Genomic DNA, 19828 nt, shown 5'->3' with positions numbered 1-19828 from the left:
TTCAAAAGAAATGGATTGGGAAAGGGAAAAAGTCCATGGCACTGATGCAAGGTTCAGAGTACTGTGGTAGTGCTAGGGAGAAGTTATAGAAAAGGATCTTATTAAGATACCACGGGGCCTGAAAAGCAGTGAAGTGAGTAAAATTTATAGAGAGAGCTACATGTTACATGCCATGTTGAATCTATGAGGATCATTTAAGCCATGACAAGTAAGAAGTGATGCGAATGGACTATACGTCATGAATAATTGTTTTGTTGAAAACCCATGAGTGTTTCCACACTTACTAGGTACTCTCCTTGCAGTTAGCAAGTGGTGGATTCAAAACAGATTCTCTTCTTATGTATTTATTTCTTTTGAAATTTACTTGATTTCTTCCTATATCACTTTGAATGTCAGTACATCTAATCTGTACCAAAGGAGACAAAGAATTAAATTCAAGAGATAGAGATCTCTTATAATTAAAAGGGGTTTCTATGCGGATGGGAATTGCAGTCCGGGTGTGAGTAGAGCACAGACATAGTCAAATATTGTGCTTCAGTGTCTCAGCCAAATTGCATGAAGTCAGAAATCAGTTTACTGTCATTTACAACAAGTCACAAATAGTGAGGTGGCCTGAAAATGCCTAGCAAGCCACATACCTTTTTGTGCATAGCTTTTTACTACTCTTTTGTTTTTCAGAAACTGTTCATGCAATCTTACTTATTGTGATCTCTTGGGCAGCCTGATTCTGTAGGTGGTGAAACGTACTGACACCGCTAGGATGAGAATAGATTTAAAATGGGAAGATACTTGATTTAAGAGAGCTAATCTGTCTCTTGTTGATGATAGAGGGTGCATTGGAATCAAATGCTGTTTTGAAATAGAAATGGTGTTTGGTCACCTAAATCAGCTAACTTATTAGTGAGATTTCTTTATTCTCTGTTCAGGCTTTATGATACTTCTAATACAACATGTAGCTGTAGTCCATTAATATTTTGAAATTTGACTATTTTGTTATTTTTCTCTTTTTATATAAAATTATAATTTGAACTTTACTTAGAATTATAAAAGCTGTCTCTGACTTCCTCGTTTGGTTTATCTCTTGAGACTTATAAAAACTAATGCAGTCTACATGGTTTCTTATGATTTATACAGTTCACACTACTGAAAGTATTTTGATTTCTTCTCGTATGTTGTTTTCCACCTTCTTCTCTATTATCTTTATCTCTGGGTAGTAATATCCTGCAGTTTCCATGTTCTTATTATCTTTACCTAGCATATATTATTTAGTTGCAAAATAAAATATATTGCTTCTGTCTTTCCTGTAAGTATGTTCTGTATCCTAATCCTCTGCTTATTTTTTTTTTGAGGAAAAATGCCAGTGTCTGTCTAGTGTGCAGCTGTGATTGTGTTTGCTTGAATTTACACTTTAAGATAAAGAACGCACCTTCAACTCATAGGGAATAACCTTTAAAAAAATCAGAAGTGTGAATGAGGCTCTGTACCTACAGGAAGAGTAGATGTGATTTAATGTTGTTGAAGAAGATTGTGGAAAAATGATTTTGTTCACACTTCAAGGTAGTCAAGTAGTTAGCCATTCATTCTAAATCTTCTTTTAATGATTATTTCTGCTCTTAACTATTTTGCTGTCTCCTATTCCTCTCTTATCTCTGTCCTTAGCAGCTGAGAGTTTGAATGGTGTCAGTTTGAATGGTTCATGTTTTAAGATGTTGCCTATTTGATGGTGCTTTTGCATGCCTTATTGTGTGAAGAGTGTCAGAAATTAAGCTTTCCAAATCTGGCAATCACAGAAATTTGTGAGGTCATAAACACAGTAAAAGATCTTTGTTTTTAAGGAACAAAAAACCTGAAATTAAGAAAAGCCTTGGGATAAAAAAAGTAACTAACTTACACTGCTCTGGCCTATGCAACCCTATGCAGGGTGTGTTTGCTATGTAAGTTGCAGGTGTGGCTGTTTATAAGTTAAGTTCCTAAATACTTCTCTTTAGTAACTGGCATTACTTACAATGAAAATTTCTGTGTGAAAGCATGATAAAATACTGGGTATTTCTATTGTTTTATTCAGACTTGCAGTACAATAGCTGGTTTTCATTTACTTCATAAGTTTATTCATTGAGAGAGTCTCACTTGTTTCTAAATCTGTGGATAATACCCTTACACATACCACTCTGCCACGTCAAGATGAACAATTGATCCAAACAAATGCTAGTTCCACAGCAAAGCAATAATTATGCAAACGAAGACTGCCTATTGACATTATGTAAATTTAATAGAATTTTATGCCATGATGTTGTTCTCAGATTTTAGTATGCTTCTATCGACAAAGATCTGATTTAGAAGATTAAAAGCTACAGAGATGGAGAATTTTAAAACTCTATTGTTTGCAGTTGTATGGCATGGTTTCTTAATCAGGAGATTGATTCATATAAGTGCTATTGTGTCTAAATTAATAGGGCTATTAGTACTTCCTTCTTGTCATCATTAATTGAAAGAAGTTGGTGTATTACTATGTCACAAATTCTACTGAGTAATTCATTAATATTTGCAACAATTAATATAAAAAATATTAGAAGCAGCAAATTTTGAGAGATGAGGTATCAGCTGAAGTAGTATCCACAATGAGAAAATACCTATTATCTTTTATTTCCCCCTCTGGCTTGTATTAAAATTATTCTTCTGATTTTTTTTATAATTGAAAATATTTCGTTTGGCTCTTTGATAAGTAAACAGTTTTTTCATAACAAATACTTTGCATGAGGGCTTTTAAAAATGCAATTTGTAAAACATTGCTACATGGGACTGGTATGCAGCCAAATACTGGTCATCCTTGTGTCTATGCTAAGCCTCGCTGACCTTACTGGAACTCCTTGTGATTGGTTACGTTACTGTATCCTGGGCCTGTTCCTTACTTGGAAATAACATTATTTCAAACATCCTTTGACTACTTCCAAAGAAGAATCTATCTTAATGCAATTGTGTCTCAAAGCAATGCATACTTGTTCATGTTAAAAATAATAAATGAAATATAAGGAGGTCGTGACAGAGACTTTCTCGTGACTCCTTTGGAGTAGGGCTACAAGTCAGTAGTAGGACTGTTGCCTTCAGGATTATAGACATATAATAGAAAATATTTTTGTAAAGTTTAAGTACTTTATCTGGRTCCTTGGTGATATTATTAATGATTTATTTATTTAACAGTTATAGCAGTTATAGCCACACTGTATTAATACAGGCTATATAACACCAAGGAAAAGTCAATCTTTGCATTTATGTTTTTATATTTCATACTACGGATTCATTGTACTTGCCCAGATAAAAAGATGTTTATGCACAATTACTTTTTTTTAATATGTGAACACGTAACATCCTTTGTCAAAGCTGTCATATATATATCTTTTATATAGCACTTAGCTGTTTTCATTCTGTAAGAAATTTGATTGCCTAAAAATGCATTCTGAATATGTATGTTACAAGCTGTTTGTTTTCTTGTTTTACAACAAAGTTTGGGTACAGTCTTGGCATTTGACAGTAGATGAAAATTATAATCTGCCAGCTATAGAATAAAATGGTTTAACCATAGAACACAGTGGTTATCAGTGGGAATTTACTGTTGTCTTTAATTTAATTTTATTGATTTATATTCCTTATTCTAATTTTGAATTTTTCAATGCTGTCTTGATATTGACTGTAAAATATGTGGATAATATTATAGCATATTTTTGTAATGTCCAAACTTTTCTGGAATTCTTAGTATAATATCTGCAGCAGTAATGAATTATGAACAATGTTTTGTGACTCACTAGAAGACTGCAAGCAGAAATCAGATTAGAGCTTATAGATAGATACATTTTTTTTCTTTTTAATTCCGATACTTTTTGGAAGAATGCATTTGTTTTGCTAATGCTGGTAGCTTTACAGTTCTTTGCAATTATTACTACATTTCAAGATGAATTCCTCCATTCTTTTGCTACAAATAGATGTTCAGTACAGAAAGTGACACTGTCCCTCAGATGTTCTCCATGTCTGAAATGGCAGTGTGTGTTTTGAATGTGAAGTAATAAAGTAAGTAATGAGATAGTTGCTTTGCACGTTGAACTTGCATRTATTTCTTGTAACTTAGACTTCTGTGGACTATGAGTAACATTTGGTTCTGAACAAAATGCCTGCTGAATTGAGTATGAGAGTTAGTAGCTGTACATTCCCTTTTCTCACGTTTGGTGTTTAGGTCTTGATAATATTGCCAGTGGCAGAGTGTTACTATAATGCAGTCCTTTCCAGAGTGTGTTATGTGGATTCTGAAATTCCTGGGCTTGTATATCCTTTTCCAAACAATCTGTTCCCTTTATGTTTTCCATTTTGGATATGTGAAGGTTTGGTTCAGCATAGATTAAAACAATTAAATAGTTTAAATATCTGATAATAGTACATTTCCCAGTGGTGATCTTAAACTGGATGTTCAATAATAAAAAGAAAAAAATGATACTTGCATTCAAGTAGATAACTTTCCAAAAAGTTGAATAGTCAAGAACAAAAGTGTATCTGCTAGTTAACATATGTTTTACTATCCAGGTTTTTCTTCAGTTCCATTCCAAGGATTGACTTTGCTGTCAATTTTAACATTTGTTATTTCCTCAGCTCTTACACTAACCCTGTCTTTACTGTTCTTTTTCAACAACAGTAGTTTAACTACTTCTTCTTCAGCTTTCTTTTTCCTTCTGGTGTCTTTGGGTTTTTTTTTCCCTCATTTACTAACTCTGCACTGCAGACTTCTCTCTAAGACAATTTTTGGCCCTTTCCCTCAGTGTCAGTTTTAACCTTCTGAATACATCCTCTCACGCCCATCTCCTTTGTCTATGTCTGTCCATTACACGATGTGATCACAGAAGAAGCGGAATCACCAAGGAGAAGAAACTCAGGTCTGTCTCTTCTACTGCTTTTCTCTGTGTTATTTTTTCATTTTACCTTTCTATAGATTTTATCATAGCTCACCTCACATACTTTTCACTCTCTTCCCCCCTCAGTATATTTAAACAAATCATAAAAATTTAATTGTAGATAGAATGTTTATGTAATTTTTATTATCTGTAAGCTATGTATTCTACAAAAAGTGTTAAAAGCTAACTGATGATATGTGCGTTATATCTTATCTTAAGACTTTAAAGCGATTAGACTTCTCTCTTCTCAGTGCTTATTTCCCATCTCCATTATCTGTGTATTAGCCTCTAAGCTTCCAACTAGCACATGCAAACAGTCTATAATCTGTTTTATCATCGCATCTGACAACTGCAACAGAAATTTTGGAAACAGATATAACAATTTATTTTTCACCTTGGGGAGGATATAATTTGAGAACTGAATAATTTCATTAATTCCATTTCATGCACTGGAATCTCAAGCTTAGCTCCATTGAACAAAACATTGAGATTAGAGGTAGAAATGTTAATGATCAGAAACTATTCTCTCATGCCAAAAACTGTAAAACATAAGGGTGTGATGACAAAAGACAGAGAAGCCAAAACATTAAAGGAGATCTGATTTATCTATATTGTTCATGGGCTATCTTTTTTCATATTGTGTATTACTCCTTTTTAAAAAAAAATTCATCTTTCATATCAAATTTTAATTTGCCATTTTACTGATTTTCCATTTAATTATTGAGTTTTGTCCAAGGACCTAGACACTTTTATTTGTTTTACTGGCACAGAACTAATGTCTAACAAGGCATTCTAGCACTGAAAATACAGTAGCTGTTCATGCTTGCCCTGCTTGTTCCATCATGTATGTCAGAACAACAAAGAAATCCCCCATATGTATTTAAAAGTGTTACCATTATTATTTCAAAGCTATGATTTATTCTCTGTACCTCTATTATTGTCCCAACAACTTAAAGAATTTGGATGCCATTTAGCTTCTAAAATCTAAAGCCTATGTTTTTCTTTGGTCCATTAAATTTAGGTAGCATTTAGTCAAATGTTTTTGTATTTCCTCTGCTAGGGCTGGCTTTTTCAGAACTTGGTATCTTTGTTACTACTCTTGTCGTAATCCCCTAGAGTCAGAGATCATCTTTATGGAACCTTGCAGATGTTACTTTTACCTTGATGACTTCATATTTTACACATTTCACTTTGAGGCATTCTGACCAACAGTGTGCATAGCTAAAAGCAAGGGTGACATTTCGAAAGGAGACATTCTGTTTTTTTAGAATTTTCTTTAGAAAGTGTGGAACTAGGATTATCCATTTACAGGTTTCATTAGGAAATGCTTTTCACAGTATTTGCCATGCTACCAAACATTTAGGTGAAGGGTTGGCAATTGATTTTAGGTGTTATAAGACCAAGAAATATTGTGAAGCTAAATATCTGAATATGTAAATATTGTTATGAAATAAAAATATTACCAATTTTTCTCTCTGGACATTATCATTTTTCATAGCAAAAATAACAAAATTTTATCTCCTGAAAGAAATCTAGGATTTTTTTAATAGAAAAACCCTATAAGAGTGCATACAAAGTCTATGCTGCATATCTTGGACACAAAGATAAATCCAGAAAACTAGCAATCAAAATTATTTTGATATAGATTTTATTATCCGGCGGCACTACAGATTGATAGCATCCTTAATGATTTCACTCTGTTTTCCTTGGGTGAATGAGAAGCTTAGCAATGCAGAGGTTTCACAATTTGTTTCTAAAACTGTATTTTGGAAATTATTTAAAATGTTTCATAGGATTTAAGGATTGTTAGAAAGACATATACCTGTTCACCCACCTATATATTTAGTACGGGCAATGAAGTAGAACCTCACCTGCCAAAGAACCACAGTCATGAAGTGGAGAAATCTCTTTTCACCAGTAAGATTGTTCAGACTAACCAGTTACCATTGTGCCAACAAATTGCAACTAATGCTTATTGTGGTCTTCAAGCATATGAGATATAGAAAACATTTTTCAGACTTGTAAAATTAATCTTGATGTAGATGTGAGCTGACACAAGTAACTATAGACCAAAACTGATCACTGAATCTATGGAAAGGCTGACTTATGACAATTTAAGCGCAGTCAGCATACAGGTAGCGTAAATAATGCTAGTGAATTAATTCTAGTTTTATTCTAGGATGAGAAGGGATGTAGCAGCRGTGCCCAGTCATTGCTGCTTTTTTGAGTAGGTGGATTGAACTTAGAAGAAGGAGTAGCCAGGACAGCTTAGTTTCTGAAGGGGAATGAAAAGCAGGGAAGTAGAGATTCCAGTTATTTTCTAGGACATATGGAGCAGGACACCTTCTCTCACTAGAGGCATAAGCAGGATTGGTTAGAGTTTTTCCTAACTTTATTAGAGAATAAAACTCAGATAAGACAAGGACTTTGAACTACAGCTTTTTCTGTGTTAGAACTCTTTTATGTAATGTGATGTTTCTTTGTAATAATATAGTTGCTGGAGATAAAGGCTTGAAAACTAAAAACCCTATTAAAAGATTTGTGACCAAATTGGAAAAATTGGCAGTATTGGGCAGTGGAGAGCCAGACAGCAGAAGAGTCTGGCAAATAAACTGCTGGAAGAGGCAAGTGCAAAAAATTCTTGTGATTGAGAGAATTTGGGAAAGCACATGCAGTGGAAGTAAGAGAAGCAGCAGCACAGTTCTTTGAAGTTGTCCTTATCTCAAGGTACCATGAGAGGTTTTCCAAGAGTGAATTTACTTACCCTTGATAAAGAGGGCATGTCATCCCCATATTTTTAGCTTAATATTATAGTGACCACTCATTGACACACTTTCCGTTAAAGACAAGGCTTTGTTTCATTTTAATCTTTCTCATGTTAAAAGGAATTCCTGGATGGAATTTGTAGCTTTTTAGCACAAATGTGGTTAATTGACTGGCGCATTTCTGAAGCTTTCTGTGATATTTAACTTAACAGTCATGTTTAAAATCTCATGCCACAGACTGTGACTGAGACATTTAAAGAGACTAACCCTGTATTTGGTCAACAAAGGCCACAGGGATAGTTAAGCTCCAAAATTCAGTTTAAAGGTACTTAGCATACTAATAGATGTATTATATTGGATGGCGGGGAGATTCTTTGCCCTTATTTTTCATTTTGATTAGAATTAGGATTAAAAACCAAAGCCTCCCAAACCAAAAAAAACCAAATAGTCATCTGAACCTAACCAGCTAAATAAGGAGTGATCTTCAGTCTGCCAAAGAAAAAATAGTTGCAATATCATTACATAGCTTAAAAATGAGAGCGTAATTTTACAAAAGACAGAATGCAATACCAGAGCATACATATTTTTACCAGTAAAGGTTTACTAGCTGAACTTGTAATTCTCCCTAGTCTTGCATGAAAGCACATACTCTACTGTTGTTTTTGTGCTTTTTGCTTACATCTTTCATCATATTTCTGATTATTGAGATGCTAATGAAGATTTCTGGCATTCTTAGGATGGCTGAAGAATCTCTGTTAATAGATGTTTGCTTTTCTGGAAGCAGAGGTATAGCTGTCATCAAGTGTTTCTGCCTATGTTTTGGAGTGGCTATATCAGAATGTGAAATATTCTGTGGTTATGCTGTGGGGTTTATTCAGTGATGGGAAATCTGAGGAGCTTACATGCCTGAAAAACAGGGTGTTGGAGAGCATAACAATCAGACTGTGCTCAAGCTTTCGTGAGGACAACAGACAGCTATGTTTATAACATAGCTGATCTGAATGTATTTTTATGAGAACAGAACATAGCAGCCCACGGACCCCACAGATGTTTTTCTGTTACATTTTTAAAAGTCTGTTGCATACCATTTGGATATGGAGGATGGGTCAGAGTTCTTGGGGAAACTAAAATGGGATATTTTAGCCAATACTAGGCTTACTGCTTTTTCTTTAACCCCTTTTTCCTTGTAGGATCTCAGTATTCTTCAAAGCCATCAAAATGTATGTATACTTTTGTATGAGGTAGCAAGTAGGACAAACATCGTGGAGTATCCTCTAAAWATCACTTTGGGGAAGGATCCATGGGCAAACGCACCATAAAAAACTAGTTCATATCCCTAAATATTATTTTAATGAACATGCAGAACAGAGAAAACTTTCAGGCTTGCTTCAAAAGACCTTTGTCCTTTGCCAGCTGAACTGATCTTTCCCCAATGGTGAGGACCCGAGCTGACCCTGTCTGTTTATGAACCAATGATTCTAGGGATTTGTTCACTTTCTTGTCTAGATCACCACACCATCTTATTCAACTCTTTTGCTAAGCAGTGCCATGTATTCTGCAAATGATCTGAAGTAACATTGCTAACATGTTTTTAAGCATTGTGATCAAAATTTCTTTAACTGGTGAGAAATGTACCCTGGCTTTCAGTCTTTGTTTAATGTGTCAGTCTGAAGCCAAGAAGAAAAAAAATGTCAAGCAATTCTCAAATAGAAAACAGGAATGTAAAGGCATGCTCCCCCACTAGGAATCTGGCTCACTGAAATAGTCTTCGTCCTAGCATTCCCTTTTAAGGACAGTAATTGACACTTCAACCTCATTTAAACTGTAATATAAAAACACTTAAAAAACGCTTCAATTCTTGTGCAGAATTTTTTATTTCTCTTTCCACATTTGTTTAGCTGTCAGTCATGTTCTTTTCACCCAGACTGTGATGTGGATCATGCACTTCTTGGAAGGGCCTTGCTTGTTGCAGCAATAGCTTTTTTATATTTGCCACACCTTGGCCATAAAGCCCTGGAGTGAAGTTCAGCAGCAATTTGTATCAGGTGTCACCTGATGTTTCCTCAGACCTGTAGCAGTTAGGCAGTTATACTTTTCACACTGTGGACAGGAATGAAAAAAATTAGGACTAATTTCATAACTTGCAGATCTTTCAAAATGTAAGACCTTGCCAGTCTAATTACACAACGTGGAATATATGGGAGGATAGAGAGTTAAGACAAAAAGAGTGTTTCAGGAGTAGTAATAGTGACTTCTGTAGGTGCCTGTGCTAAAGGTCTCAGCTAGAGACTTTGCTTCTTGGAGCGTCTGAATTGGTTTTGCAGTGTGTGACTAATAATTTAAGAAATTCTAGTCTTGCTGACCTAATGGCTGAAGTGGAGGTGAAGAGACCTGTTCCTGGATTACTACAGATTTATATGCTCGTGGAGTTTTTCCATTATTGCATATGTAAAGGAAAGCAATAGCATATACCCTGCCTGAATGAGTATGAGTGAGGCATATAGTAAAATATTTTTTTGAAATAGGAGGAGGTGACAGTTTTTTTCCAAAGAGAACAAAATATAGAGGTAGAATTGGAATTGAATAGCTCTGGAAATGGAAGAAAATGTAACCCTTTGATTGCAGGACCTTTAATTGAGAAGTTTTCATGTTTTTTTGATTGTTTTCTTTCTCTACTTTGGTAAAAATACTGTTTTAGGGATTTGCTTTGGTATAAAATTACATTCCTGTATTCTCGTAAAGAACATTTCAAGAGAAAGCTCTTCTTTTCTATCAGGTATAGAAAGAAGTGATGTCAGCAAGGAATTTGACTACCATTTTAAAAGTAGTTACCTAAAGTTAGAGTCCTAAGTATATATTTGATTTTTTTAGTTATATGATGTTTATTAATTCCCACCACTTTGAAAATTCAGGCTCAATTTTTAATAAAGCACTTAAGTAGAGACGCGTCTACTATTTTATGAAATGTAAGTGATCATTCTGATAGCAATGATAAAGTGTCCTTTATATTATTCAGTTTGAGATGTTTTCAAATGATCTTACAGTGATTTATTGGTGTTCAGTTTTTCCTAGATATTAAGCCTCTTAACAATTTTTTGATTTGGGCACCTAACAACCGTGGGAACTAAAACCATTCTTTTAGTTTCAACATTCTGAACCTGCGCTGCTTTCTTTTAAGAGAGGATGGTGAGGCCCATAACTGCTGTGAAGATTTTTGCTGATGAGAAGTTGGCATTGTTTTCTTTGCTCAATGAGTTTCTTAAGATAATATGGATATTGCTCAGTTTTGCTGCTTCCCACCCAAATATCTTTCTCAATTCAAACTTCTACTCTTTCTAGCACTTCTCCAGACAGCTCTTTACAATACAACCGAAACCTCAGTTTGAAGGATAGGATCCACTGTTGGCAACCTTTCCCTTAAAAATCTAAAGGATTTACTTGTTCTGGAGATTTGTAATAAATGTCACAGGGCTTCAATTACACTTCTACAATTCAAGAATCCAGCAGAATTTCCTGCTTGCCAAGACTGTGGTATTCTTTTCTATGAGTTAATGTGGAAAGATTTGTTTTATACCTTTTAAAGGAGGAACGAGAACAAACGAAACTTAGACTTGTTTCAAGTTCCCCTTTTTCTTTGACAATGTCTTCATTTAAAGATTTGTGGTTGAGAAGTCCTGTGGCCCAGAAAGATGGAAAAGTGGCCTTGTAAACATCTCAGAGAAAACAAAAAATATAAATTATCCTATATAATATTAATTTCAGTATTATGATGCTATTTCAGGTACAGTACAGGTTTCTTTTCACCATATATATGAAATAATTTAGGTATTATATCATCCTGTCTCTGCTCAAACTCAGAGGTATATTAATGCCTGTTACTTCACTTCCATACATGTTGCATTGTACTGGATCAGTGGTATCGCTATCAAATAACTTTTGCTTTAGAAAGTAATGAGACAGGAGAAGCCAGTGTTGTATTCATAGCTCTTATATTGGGGACTGCAATTTTAAAAACCTTTGAAAGCTTGAAAAGCAAGCACAGCTCCCTCTGCCTTTCTGCCTTCTTCATAGCCCACAGATCCACAACCCAGACAGGGCCAATATAGGCCAGACTACGCGAAGGCCAGAATGGTAGGACAGAGTGCAAAGGGCATTACTTAGGCACTGAGTACAGAATGGAGGAGGAAAGGAGGGAGAATGGGCAGCAAGAACCCACCTGAGATCCACTGATTTCCAAAGGCATGGGAGTGGGTGTAGGTCTGTGATTTGCCATGTCCCTTCCCCGTTAATTTGGCTAACATTTCCACTGGGAGTTGCCAGTAGGAGACCCACCTTGATCCCACGCAGAATGGCACATAAATGCCAGATCCCATCAAAGTGTGATACATTATATATGCTCTCTGCAGGATCGTATTTTWCTATGTTACACCTCTACCTTGCCCCAGTATGTTTTCTCTTTAAGTATGACTTAGTCCTCTGCTTTGGTACCTTCCTACAAACTGGTACTTCTTTAAAATGTAACATCTCTGCTTTCTTCTTCCGTGATGATAGTCTGTGCACTATAAACTACATAGCAATTTTGTGAGCAACCCTCAGTAACCAATAATTTGGTAAAAAATATTTAATTGTAATACTRTATGCAGTTTTGGTTCGGGGTGGGGGGGGTTGTTGAATATTCATGGAATTGTTTTAATTGAAATTAATAAGATTCTGGCTTATGATAAGAAAAAGAAACAGAGAGACTGATTAAAAGTTCATGTATTTCTAGTTAAAGTAAATTTCATGTGATTTAAAATTCTTTTACATTAATTACCAAACTTGGATTTCAGAGTGCAGTGTGTATGTGCTGCCAAGCAAGTTGATAGGGAACCAATGTTTTTTTGTGACAGAAGAAAGCCCTGAGCCATACACAACCTTTGATATGCATTCAGAATATTTGTTGGCATCAGTTAGCTGGATTTATGTGCACAAACTGGGTTCTGTGTATTGCTGTTAGTGTCTTTCATTCTTCATTATTTTTAGCTCTAAGAAAAGCTACAATAATAACATTATTAAATCTTCTAACCTGTAGAAGCAGTAAGCATTGATTATCCCAATGAAGATTTAAAATATTACTGAAAACTGTTCTGGGACATTAAATTTTTATGCTTGAACCACTTGACTGCATATTGTGTATATGCTGCAGAAAACACATAGCATAAGCTATGTGTTTTATTTGTGCATCACCCTATTCAAGGGAACTGGAGACTAACTATGTCTGACACCTGCCTTGCTGTCTTTTGTATAGAGTGTGTTAATGATTCTGGAAGTGCACAAAATACCCCTGGGTTCCCTCCAGTAAGTCATTAGGGTGCAAAAATGTATACAGTAGCATGCAGTGAATATGCCTCTGGAAGTAGAGCACCATACTTGGTTCTGTGACTAAGGCCATCGGTTTAAATTAATTTGGTGGGTTTTATTCATTTTTCCATTTTAATGAATGTTTTTGTTACTTTTATTATTATTTCTGCATTTTCTCTCTCCCCCTTTTTTTGTTTTACATATTGCTTTCATTTGTTTGTAGAAGAAAAGAAAGCAGATCCAGAGAATGGGGATGCAGGTAGGGTGGCTTATTCAAAATGTCTTCGTATTATTTCCCTTAAGTTTTTTGACATAGTATGTTTAAGCAGAATGTGTATCGTACAGTTGGATCACAATATTGATGTATTCTGATGATTTCTGTAGATAACAGAAACTAAGAAATATATTTTGAGCTTTCCCAAGTGTATTTCATTTGCTTGTTTAAGGGAGTCAGATTAGGGGGAGAAATGGGAGGAGACAGATCAGAGACAGCTAAAGAAGGCTCTCCTATGCCCTAGGACTTCCCTGCTGTCCTCCTGACAGAGTGTGCACACATGCAAGCCCCATCTACCTTCGTCCTCTCTGTTACAGGTTTCCAACCTCCAAAATCTCAGTGTTTCTGTAGTCTCCTGATCACAAGGCTTCTCCACTGTGCCTGAGTTGCTCTCCTCCCAAATCTTTTATCTCTCTTGTCCATGTCCCTTCAAAAGTAACTATCCTAATATTAAGAGGAAGCCCACTCTACTTCTATACCCCAGATTTTTGATTTCCCTTTTGACTCTCTGTGCCTCAGAAGCCCCATTGTACATTACTTTGCAAACCCCAAGTGACCCAAATCCCCTTCCCCAAACATATCAGCATCCTCTGCATATATAGCAACTATAACAGTTTAGTAATTCCCACTGCAGAAGACAATGAATGAAAGAATGAAAGAACACAGCTCTCAGCTGGTTGACTTTTTTTTTTTTAATTATTATTATGGGGAGGTCTTCCTGGGGCTAAGCTGGTTGATCAGGCCATTTCATTGTCCCTTTTGTCTCTAAATGTGGACCATGGGCCATCAACTGCAGCAGATCTTGCCCAAGAGAATAACCAATGTTTGATCAGAACAGTGAATTACAGGCTTTCACTCTAGGCCGAGCTGAATGATTGCTTATCTCCTTAAGAAAATGTGACTCTGCAAACAGCTGAGGTCAGGATAAATTAGATTTTAACTACATTGCTAATTACAACCCTTTACAATTGTTAGCAGAAAACAAACATTTAGTTTTCAGTCATGATGAAGGCTTTAGTGCTAAAGTAGGTGAATCTTATGTCAAGATAAAACATGAAAATAATGGGTTGCATTTGAGGCTGAGGCAGTGATTCTAGTGCTTGCTGTGAGCTCTTGCTGATCCTAGGACAGGTTACAGGGCTGCTGCACACTGTACTCCAGGGCCCTGTTCTGGCATTTCTGCACTCTGCCTGCACTGTAGTTATGCTGCTTTCCCTCAGCATGATCTCTTTTAAAAATATTGTGAATGGGTAGTATTGAATTAGTGGCTGGCTCTTCATCAGCCAGGAATCTCCCTGTGCTGAAGAAAACCCCACAGAGCTAACTTTCAGACCATGTTTTGTTTTTACAGTAGAGAGGCATTTAAAATGAGCAAAACTTGAGATATGGCTACAGTGCAATGATCCCAGCCTTTTCCACAGTTGTAGTCGGTTGGCAACATCAGGCTTTGTTCTTCCATCAGTCTCTCTTGATCTTTTTTATTYCTATGCCTAAGGTTTGAGTGACTCCTTTGCTTTTCCTATTGGAGCCGCTGCTGTTATCTACAAGTCAAATTCTGGAAAGAAGTTGAAGACAGAAAAAATGTACAAGTGAGCTCCYTCACTTCTGCCTGGCCAAAATTCATTTGCATGCAATTTGAAATATGATGGCAATACATTAAAGTGTATTAGAACTAGCTTTATAGTTCAGATCTCTATAGCACTGAAAATGGGTCGTGCTGGGCTTCAGCTAACAACCTGAATAACCACCCAAGGGCTCAGTCAGCCTTGTACTACCAGTGCCAGAGCTTATGCTCCTACATTTTTACCACTGTTTATACCTAATAGATTAGAGTTAGTTTTGCTGTATCTACACATACTCCATATATACCTCCTGATTATGGTAGAGTCCTTAGTGTAGGACTGATGTCAAGTCTTGATTTGGTTGCTGAAATCATGTTAGGAGATGAAGCTTCCTAATGCACCCAACAGTTACTGAACCCTCTAGAAGTACTTTCTGCTCCTGCTTAAATCCACACATGTAGGTATCAGCTAAGTATAGATTTGCCAGTGGAACAGGAGATGGTTATAGCCCTGTGTTTGCACCACTTGGTGCAGTAGTGCATGCACCCTGGACCACATGAGAGGGAAGTGGTCGTGACACTCTCTCAACCTCTCCCTCCCATCGAGATCCTGGCTGCGTCTGGCTTTAGTTGCAGCTGAGATGAGCCTGCAGCAGTTGGTAACCCTGCACAGTCTTTCTTCATGTCAGCTCCATGCACAGCAGACTGAAGCTGGTCTTCTGCATTATAAACATTCCATTGCCCCTAGAATTCCTTCTTTTTGCATATAATTGAATTAATTTGTTTGTTAATGACAGCTTCAAAAGAACAGAGCAAGTTAGATTTTCTTTTAATAGGCTTTTATGGGAATTGAGTAAATTTATTTTAAATTTTGCTGTCTACATTGTTTTTCTCTTGAGACTAAAATGAGCCACCAGTTTTGCCTTTTTATTTTGGCTTTTCAGGGTCTTAGCCATCTCATTTTCCCTTCTTGTCCCTAATCAGAAAATATAGCAAAATTGGTATGAGCCCCTTTTGCATTTCCAGCTGCTTTTAAAATTTTTTTACCAACATAAATAGAAATTACAGAATTTTCATGTATTTCACCAATGAGGGTTTTAAGACCAGAGAAAAGAATTGGAAAACTGAGATTAAGAGGTGTCACAGAATCCATAAACTGTGTAGGGCTGGGTGAACTTTTCTGCAGTAAACAGAAAGTATTCCAGAATATGACTATACAAATCACAAATCTATAAAATGAACTAAGCCTGAATAATTAATTGAAACAAAAGTCTTTAACATGATGTTAGGCTGATATTCTTGTTTATTCAAGTATTTCAGAAGTATAATTCACTGGTAGTGAATTATATTATATTATTATAATATCATTATATATTATATATTATATATATATATAATTATATATATTATATTCACCAGTATATGACTGGTCACAGAGTCAGGACTAGTCCTATTTTACTATGGAGAACTCACATTAGGGACTTATGTGTTATACTCCCTTCTCAAATGCATATTTAGGAGTGCTTGGTTTTGCAGAACACATAGAACTGGATATGTGGAAAAGTACTAGCTTTCACTTTGCCAAATGATCATAAATAGGAATGACTGTTTTCACAAGTAATTGTGAAATTTCTAATGCATGATCAAGAGGTGTTATTTCATCACTTCTTGTCATTTACTCAAGTTTTCATGGCAGAACGACTGTGGACAAAGAACATATGTGATGATTTCATATGAGAAACTTCATAAGAAAAATTTACAGAATTTCTGAAATTTTACTTATCATCTCTTCCCTTTTGGTGAAAACAAACTCTTTCAGAAGATATTAAAGAACATCAAGTGGATTTGTAGAATGTTCTGATTTCGTCAAAAGATGATTTCCTTCTTTAAGCAGAAGTTATTTTACCTCACCAGTGACACCGATGTGTTATTTCTGCCGTTGAAAAAAATATATAWCATTTTCCCATTTAAAGTTTCTGGGCTGACCAGAGAAAATAAAAATTTTAAATTCCTTTATAAAGCTTTTAGAACTAGATCATTGAAAGATCTCTCTGGCTTAGTGACAATTGTCAAATACTGCTTTGAGGGGGAAATTTTGACAGGAAACACTAGATATATTGTATTTTAGGAGTTTTCACCTGCTGCTGTCTTCTTCATTGTCTCTCTCCCTATAAAAACATAATTTCTTCTTTTCATTCCTTATTATTAATTGACATCTCTATGAAAGGTTTCGATGAAGTGTTTTCATTCATATTGTTTGTATGGAGTAAAGATAGAGAGTTTGAATAGGAAAATCAGAAGCCAGAAGAGTTTATAGATAGCAGTACAGCCTGGCCTTATCCCATTCCCTCTTCTCCTCCCTCCCTGCTTTCCAGATGTTGCACGATTTTGCTGGCAGGCCTTTCTTGCACGGTGTGGTACTATCATTACTGTTGTCAAGAAGGAAAATACAAAGCTCAGAGGCTCTGCAGAGGCCCTGTACAAAGCCCCATTTTACTATTAGGTTCCCACTTAGAACTTAGATTTGGAGTTTAAATCAGATTTATGTAGTGTACTGGAGACTAATATTCCCATCCCAATTCCATAAATAAAAGTCCAGATTGTCCAATGCGAATATACAGAAGCTTGAATTTATGACTGATGTTATCCTGAAAATTTAATTCTGGACAACCTTCTTAAAAATGTGGAGAATGTAAGATAAATGTCAGTCAAAATGAATGYTTTTTAGCATTCAGTGAATAATGAATTACTCTTGATTTTTATTACATTAAGTGGAAGAGAATCATGCCTCGTGTTTGTAATAGATAACCATATTTTGTTTGCAAGACTTTTTTTAATTCTGAGCTCTTATCTTCCTCTCATTTTGTTATCTTCCTCTCATTTTTCTATTTCTGTTTCTCACATTTTCATCTCTGCTTTGGCACTTTCTTCCTCATTATTTTAGAAAGTAAATCATGGTGTTACAGTACCAGTTGGCTGAAAACAACTGATGCCTGAGTAGCACTGTAAACACCCAACTCTAACAGAGGGTCATCATATATTTGGTCCAAGAATTGAATCCTGAAATCATTCTTGAAGCTGTRTGTCACTAGAATGTAATGCAGTGATACCACTGGGTGGCTCTTTAACATTCCTTTACACATTTTAAAAATTATTTTGTGCATATTAAGTAATGGTAAATGGAAGTTATACCAGCCTGTGGCCCTTACCTGATTAGTAATTGATACAAAATGCTGGTATTCTACTATGAAAAAAACCTGAACCAGGATCTCCATCCAAAATAAACAGGTTGCCTTTGCATTCTTTTTTTTTTTTTTTCAAACAAATGACTCAATAGTAAAACGCTGTTCTGTGAAAACATTCTATTCCATTTACATTCCTTTCTTTAACAAAGTCAGGTTCATTTGAACTTTGTAGATAATGCAACTCTTATTCAGATGCTGTTGAAATACTAACTTATCTACTATTCTCCTCTTCTTATGACTTTTTAATTTGTTTTTCCCCAAAACTGTAATTCAGAAATCACATAATTAAAATTACATACACAGTAATTTAAGCAAACGAGATTTCATCTTTTTCTGTTAGAAATTCCATGAGCATAACTTTAAACTTGGAATTGAAGACTGCTTGTGTATTTATTTTCTTTCTTTCTTTTTCTTTTTACTTAACAGGTGCTATGGATGTAGAAGAGAGGAATCGCCAAATGAAAATGAGCAAGTACAAACAGGTAGCAGGATCAGATTCCAGGCTGGAGCAAGATTATCATTCTAAGGCAAGGGAGTTTTGTTTTGAAAAGCAGCAAAATATGCTAAAATGAAATTATCAATATCCTTTTAGAAAGCAATAGATGAGTGAGATTTTTTTTTTCAGTGGGAGCTTCTTAGGTATCTATAATTAAATAATTGGAAAAGTGCAGCAAAACCCATAACAGGGTGTTCTTGATTATTAACATTTAGGAAATACAAGTTAAATCATCAGATAGAAGTGGCAGTGTAATTACACATTGGAATGAACAATAGGGCCAAGATTAAAAAGACCAAAGGGAAGGAAAAAAGAGGTTTATTAAATGATACATGCAGTGAGAGCCACTGAAACCTCCTCCTGGTTTTCATATAATGAAACACAGGGTTATCTTGATCTATTGAAAATTGGAAGACATGATGTTACTTAGTTTAGTAGTGGCAGTTTAGCTCTTGGAAAGGTTATTTTCTACATCAACACAAACTTCCACCCCAGCTGTGGCAATCTGCCAAAAATTGGAATGATTTTGCACTAGTGCAGCCCCAAATATATTATCGAAAATTTCCTGCTATCTGGAACGGGATCATGTCATATACGGTGTGTTAATTAAAACAGTCCAGATATTCTCAATTTAAACCTCTATTATACAAAAATAATTTAGTGTCCTCTAAAAGACTTCATTAATTGAGGTCAGATCGTAAGTGGGAAACACAAGACTTCTGACCTATAAAAGCTGTCTGAGGAACAAAAGTCTGTTTTAGACTTGTTTCCAGGATGCAGTTCCTTTGCTCCAAGGACTGGCAAAGTTATTGTAAACTGAGCTATTTAATATTTGAGGGCAAAGAAATCATCACATTTATTAAGTATTATTAGTTTTGTAGATAATGTGGATTAATTTAATACATTGACTTCTAGTGATATGATTWCTTCTGAAAAATGTATATATCGGTGTGAGAAAATAGAGAGCTTTTGAGAAGCCCATGCATGACAAAGTGGAAAAGGCTATTAATGAAATAATTGGAAAAAAACAAAAAGAACACTGTGAAAATGGCTTAAAATGTTTTAACTCTCTAGGAGTGCTGCGTGATTATCAGGGCATTTTCTCTGCATAATTTTTACAATAGAAGATACAGGAATTTTTATTAAGGTGTAGAAGGGACTTGGGATATTGACATATTTACATATTTGTTTTATGTTGACATATATGGGAAAA

General features: G+C 35.3%; 1 protein-coding gene across 1 annotated transcript in view; it reads left to right on the top strand.

Annotated features, from left to right (window-relative positions):
• RIMS2 (regulating synaptic membrane exocytosis 2) overlaps nucleotides 1-19828 on the top strand; it is a 403032-nt gene that overhangs the window by 283413 nt on the left and 99791 nt on the right. Inside the window, exons 24-26 of the mRNA XM_026080279.1 lie at nucleotides 4884-4916; nucleotides 13263-13298; nucleotides 18546-18646. Of these exons, the coding sequence (XP_025936064.1) occupies nucleotides 4884-4916; nucleotides 13263-13298; nucleotides 18546-18646 (170 nt within the window). The remainder of the gene's footprint in view (nucleotides 1-4883; nucleotides 4917-13262; nucleotides 13299-18545; nucleotides 18647-19828) is intronic.

Source organism: Apteryx rowi, unplaced genomic scaffold, assembly GCF_003343035.1.
Source record: "Apteryx rowi isolate R43461 unplaced genomic scaffold, aptRow1 scaffold_514, whole genome shotgun sequence".
NCBI lineage: Eukaryota > Metazoa > Chordata > Aves > Apterygiformes > Apterygidae > Apteryx > Apteryx rowi.
The sequence above is the reverse complement of the archived record's forward strand: the minus strand, read 5'-3'. Positions and strand labels throughout refer to the sequence as shown.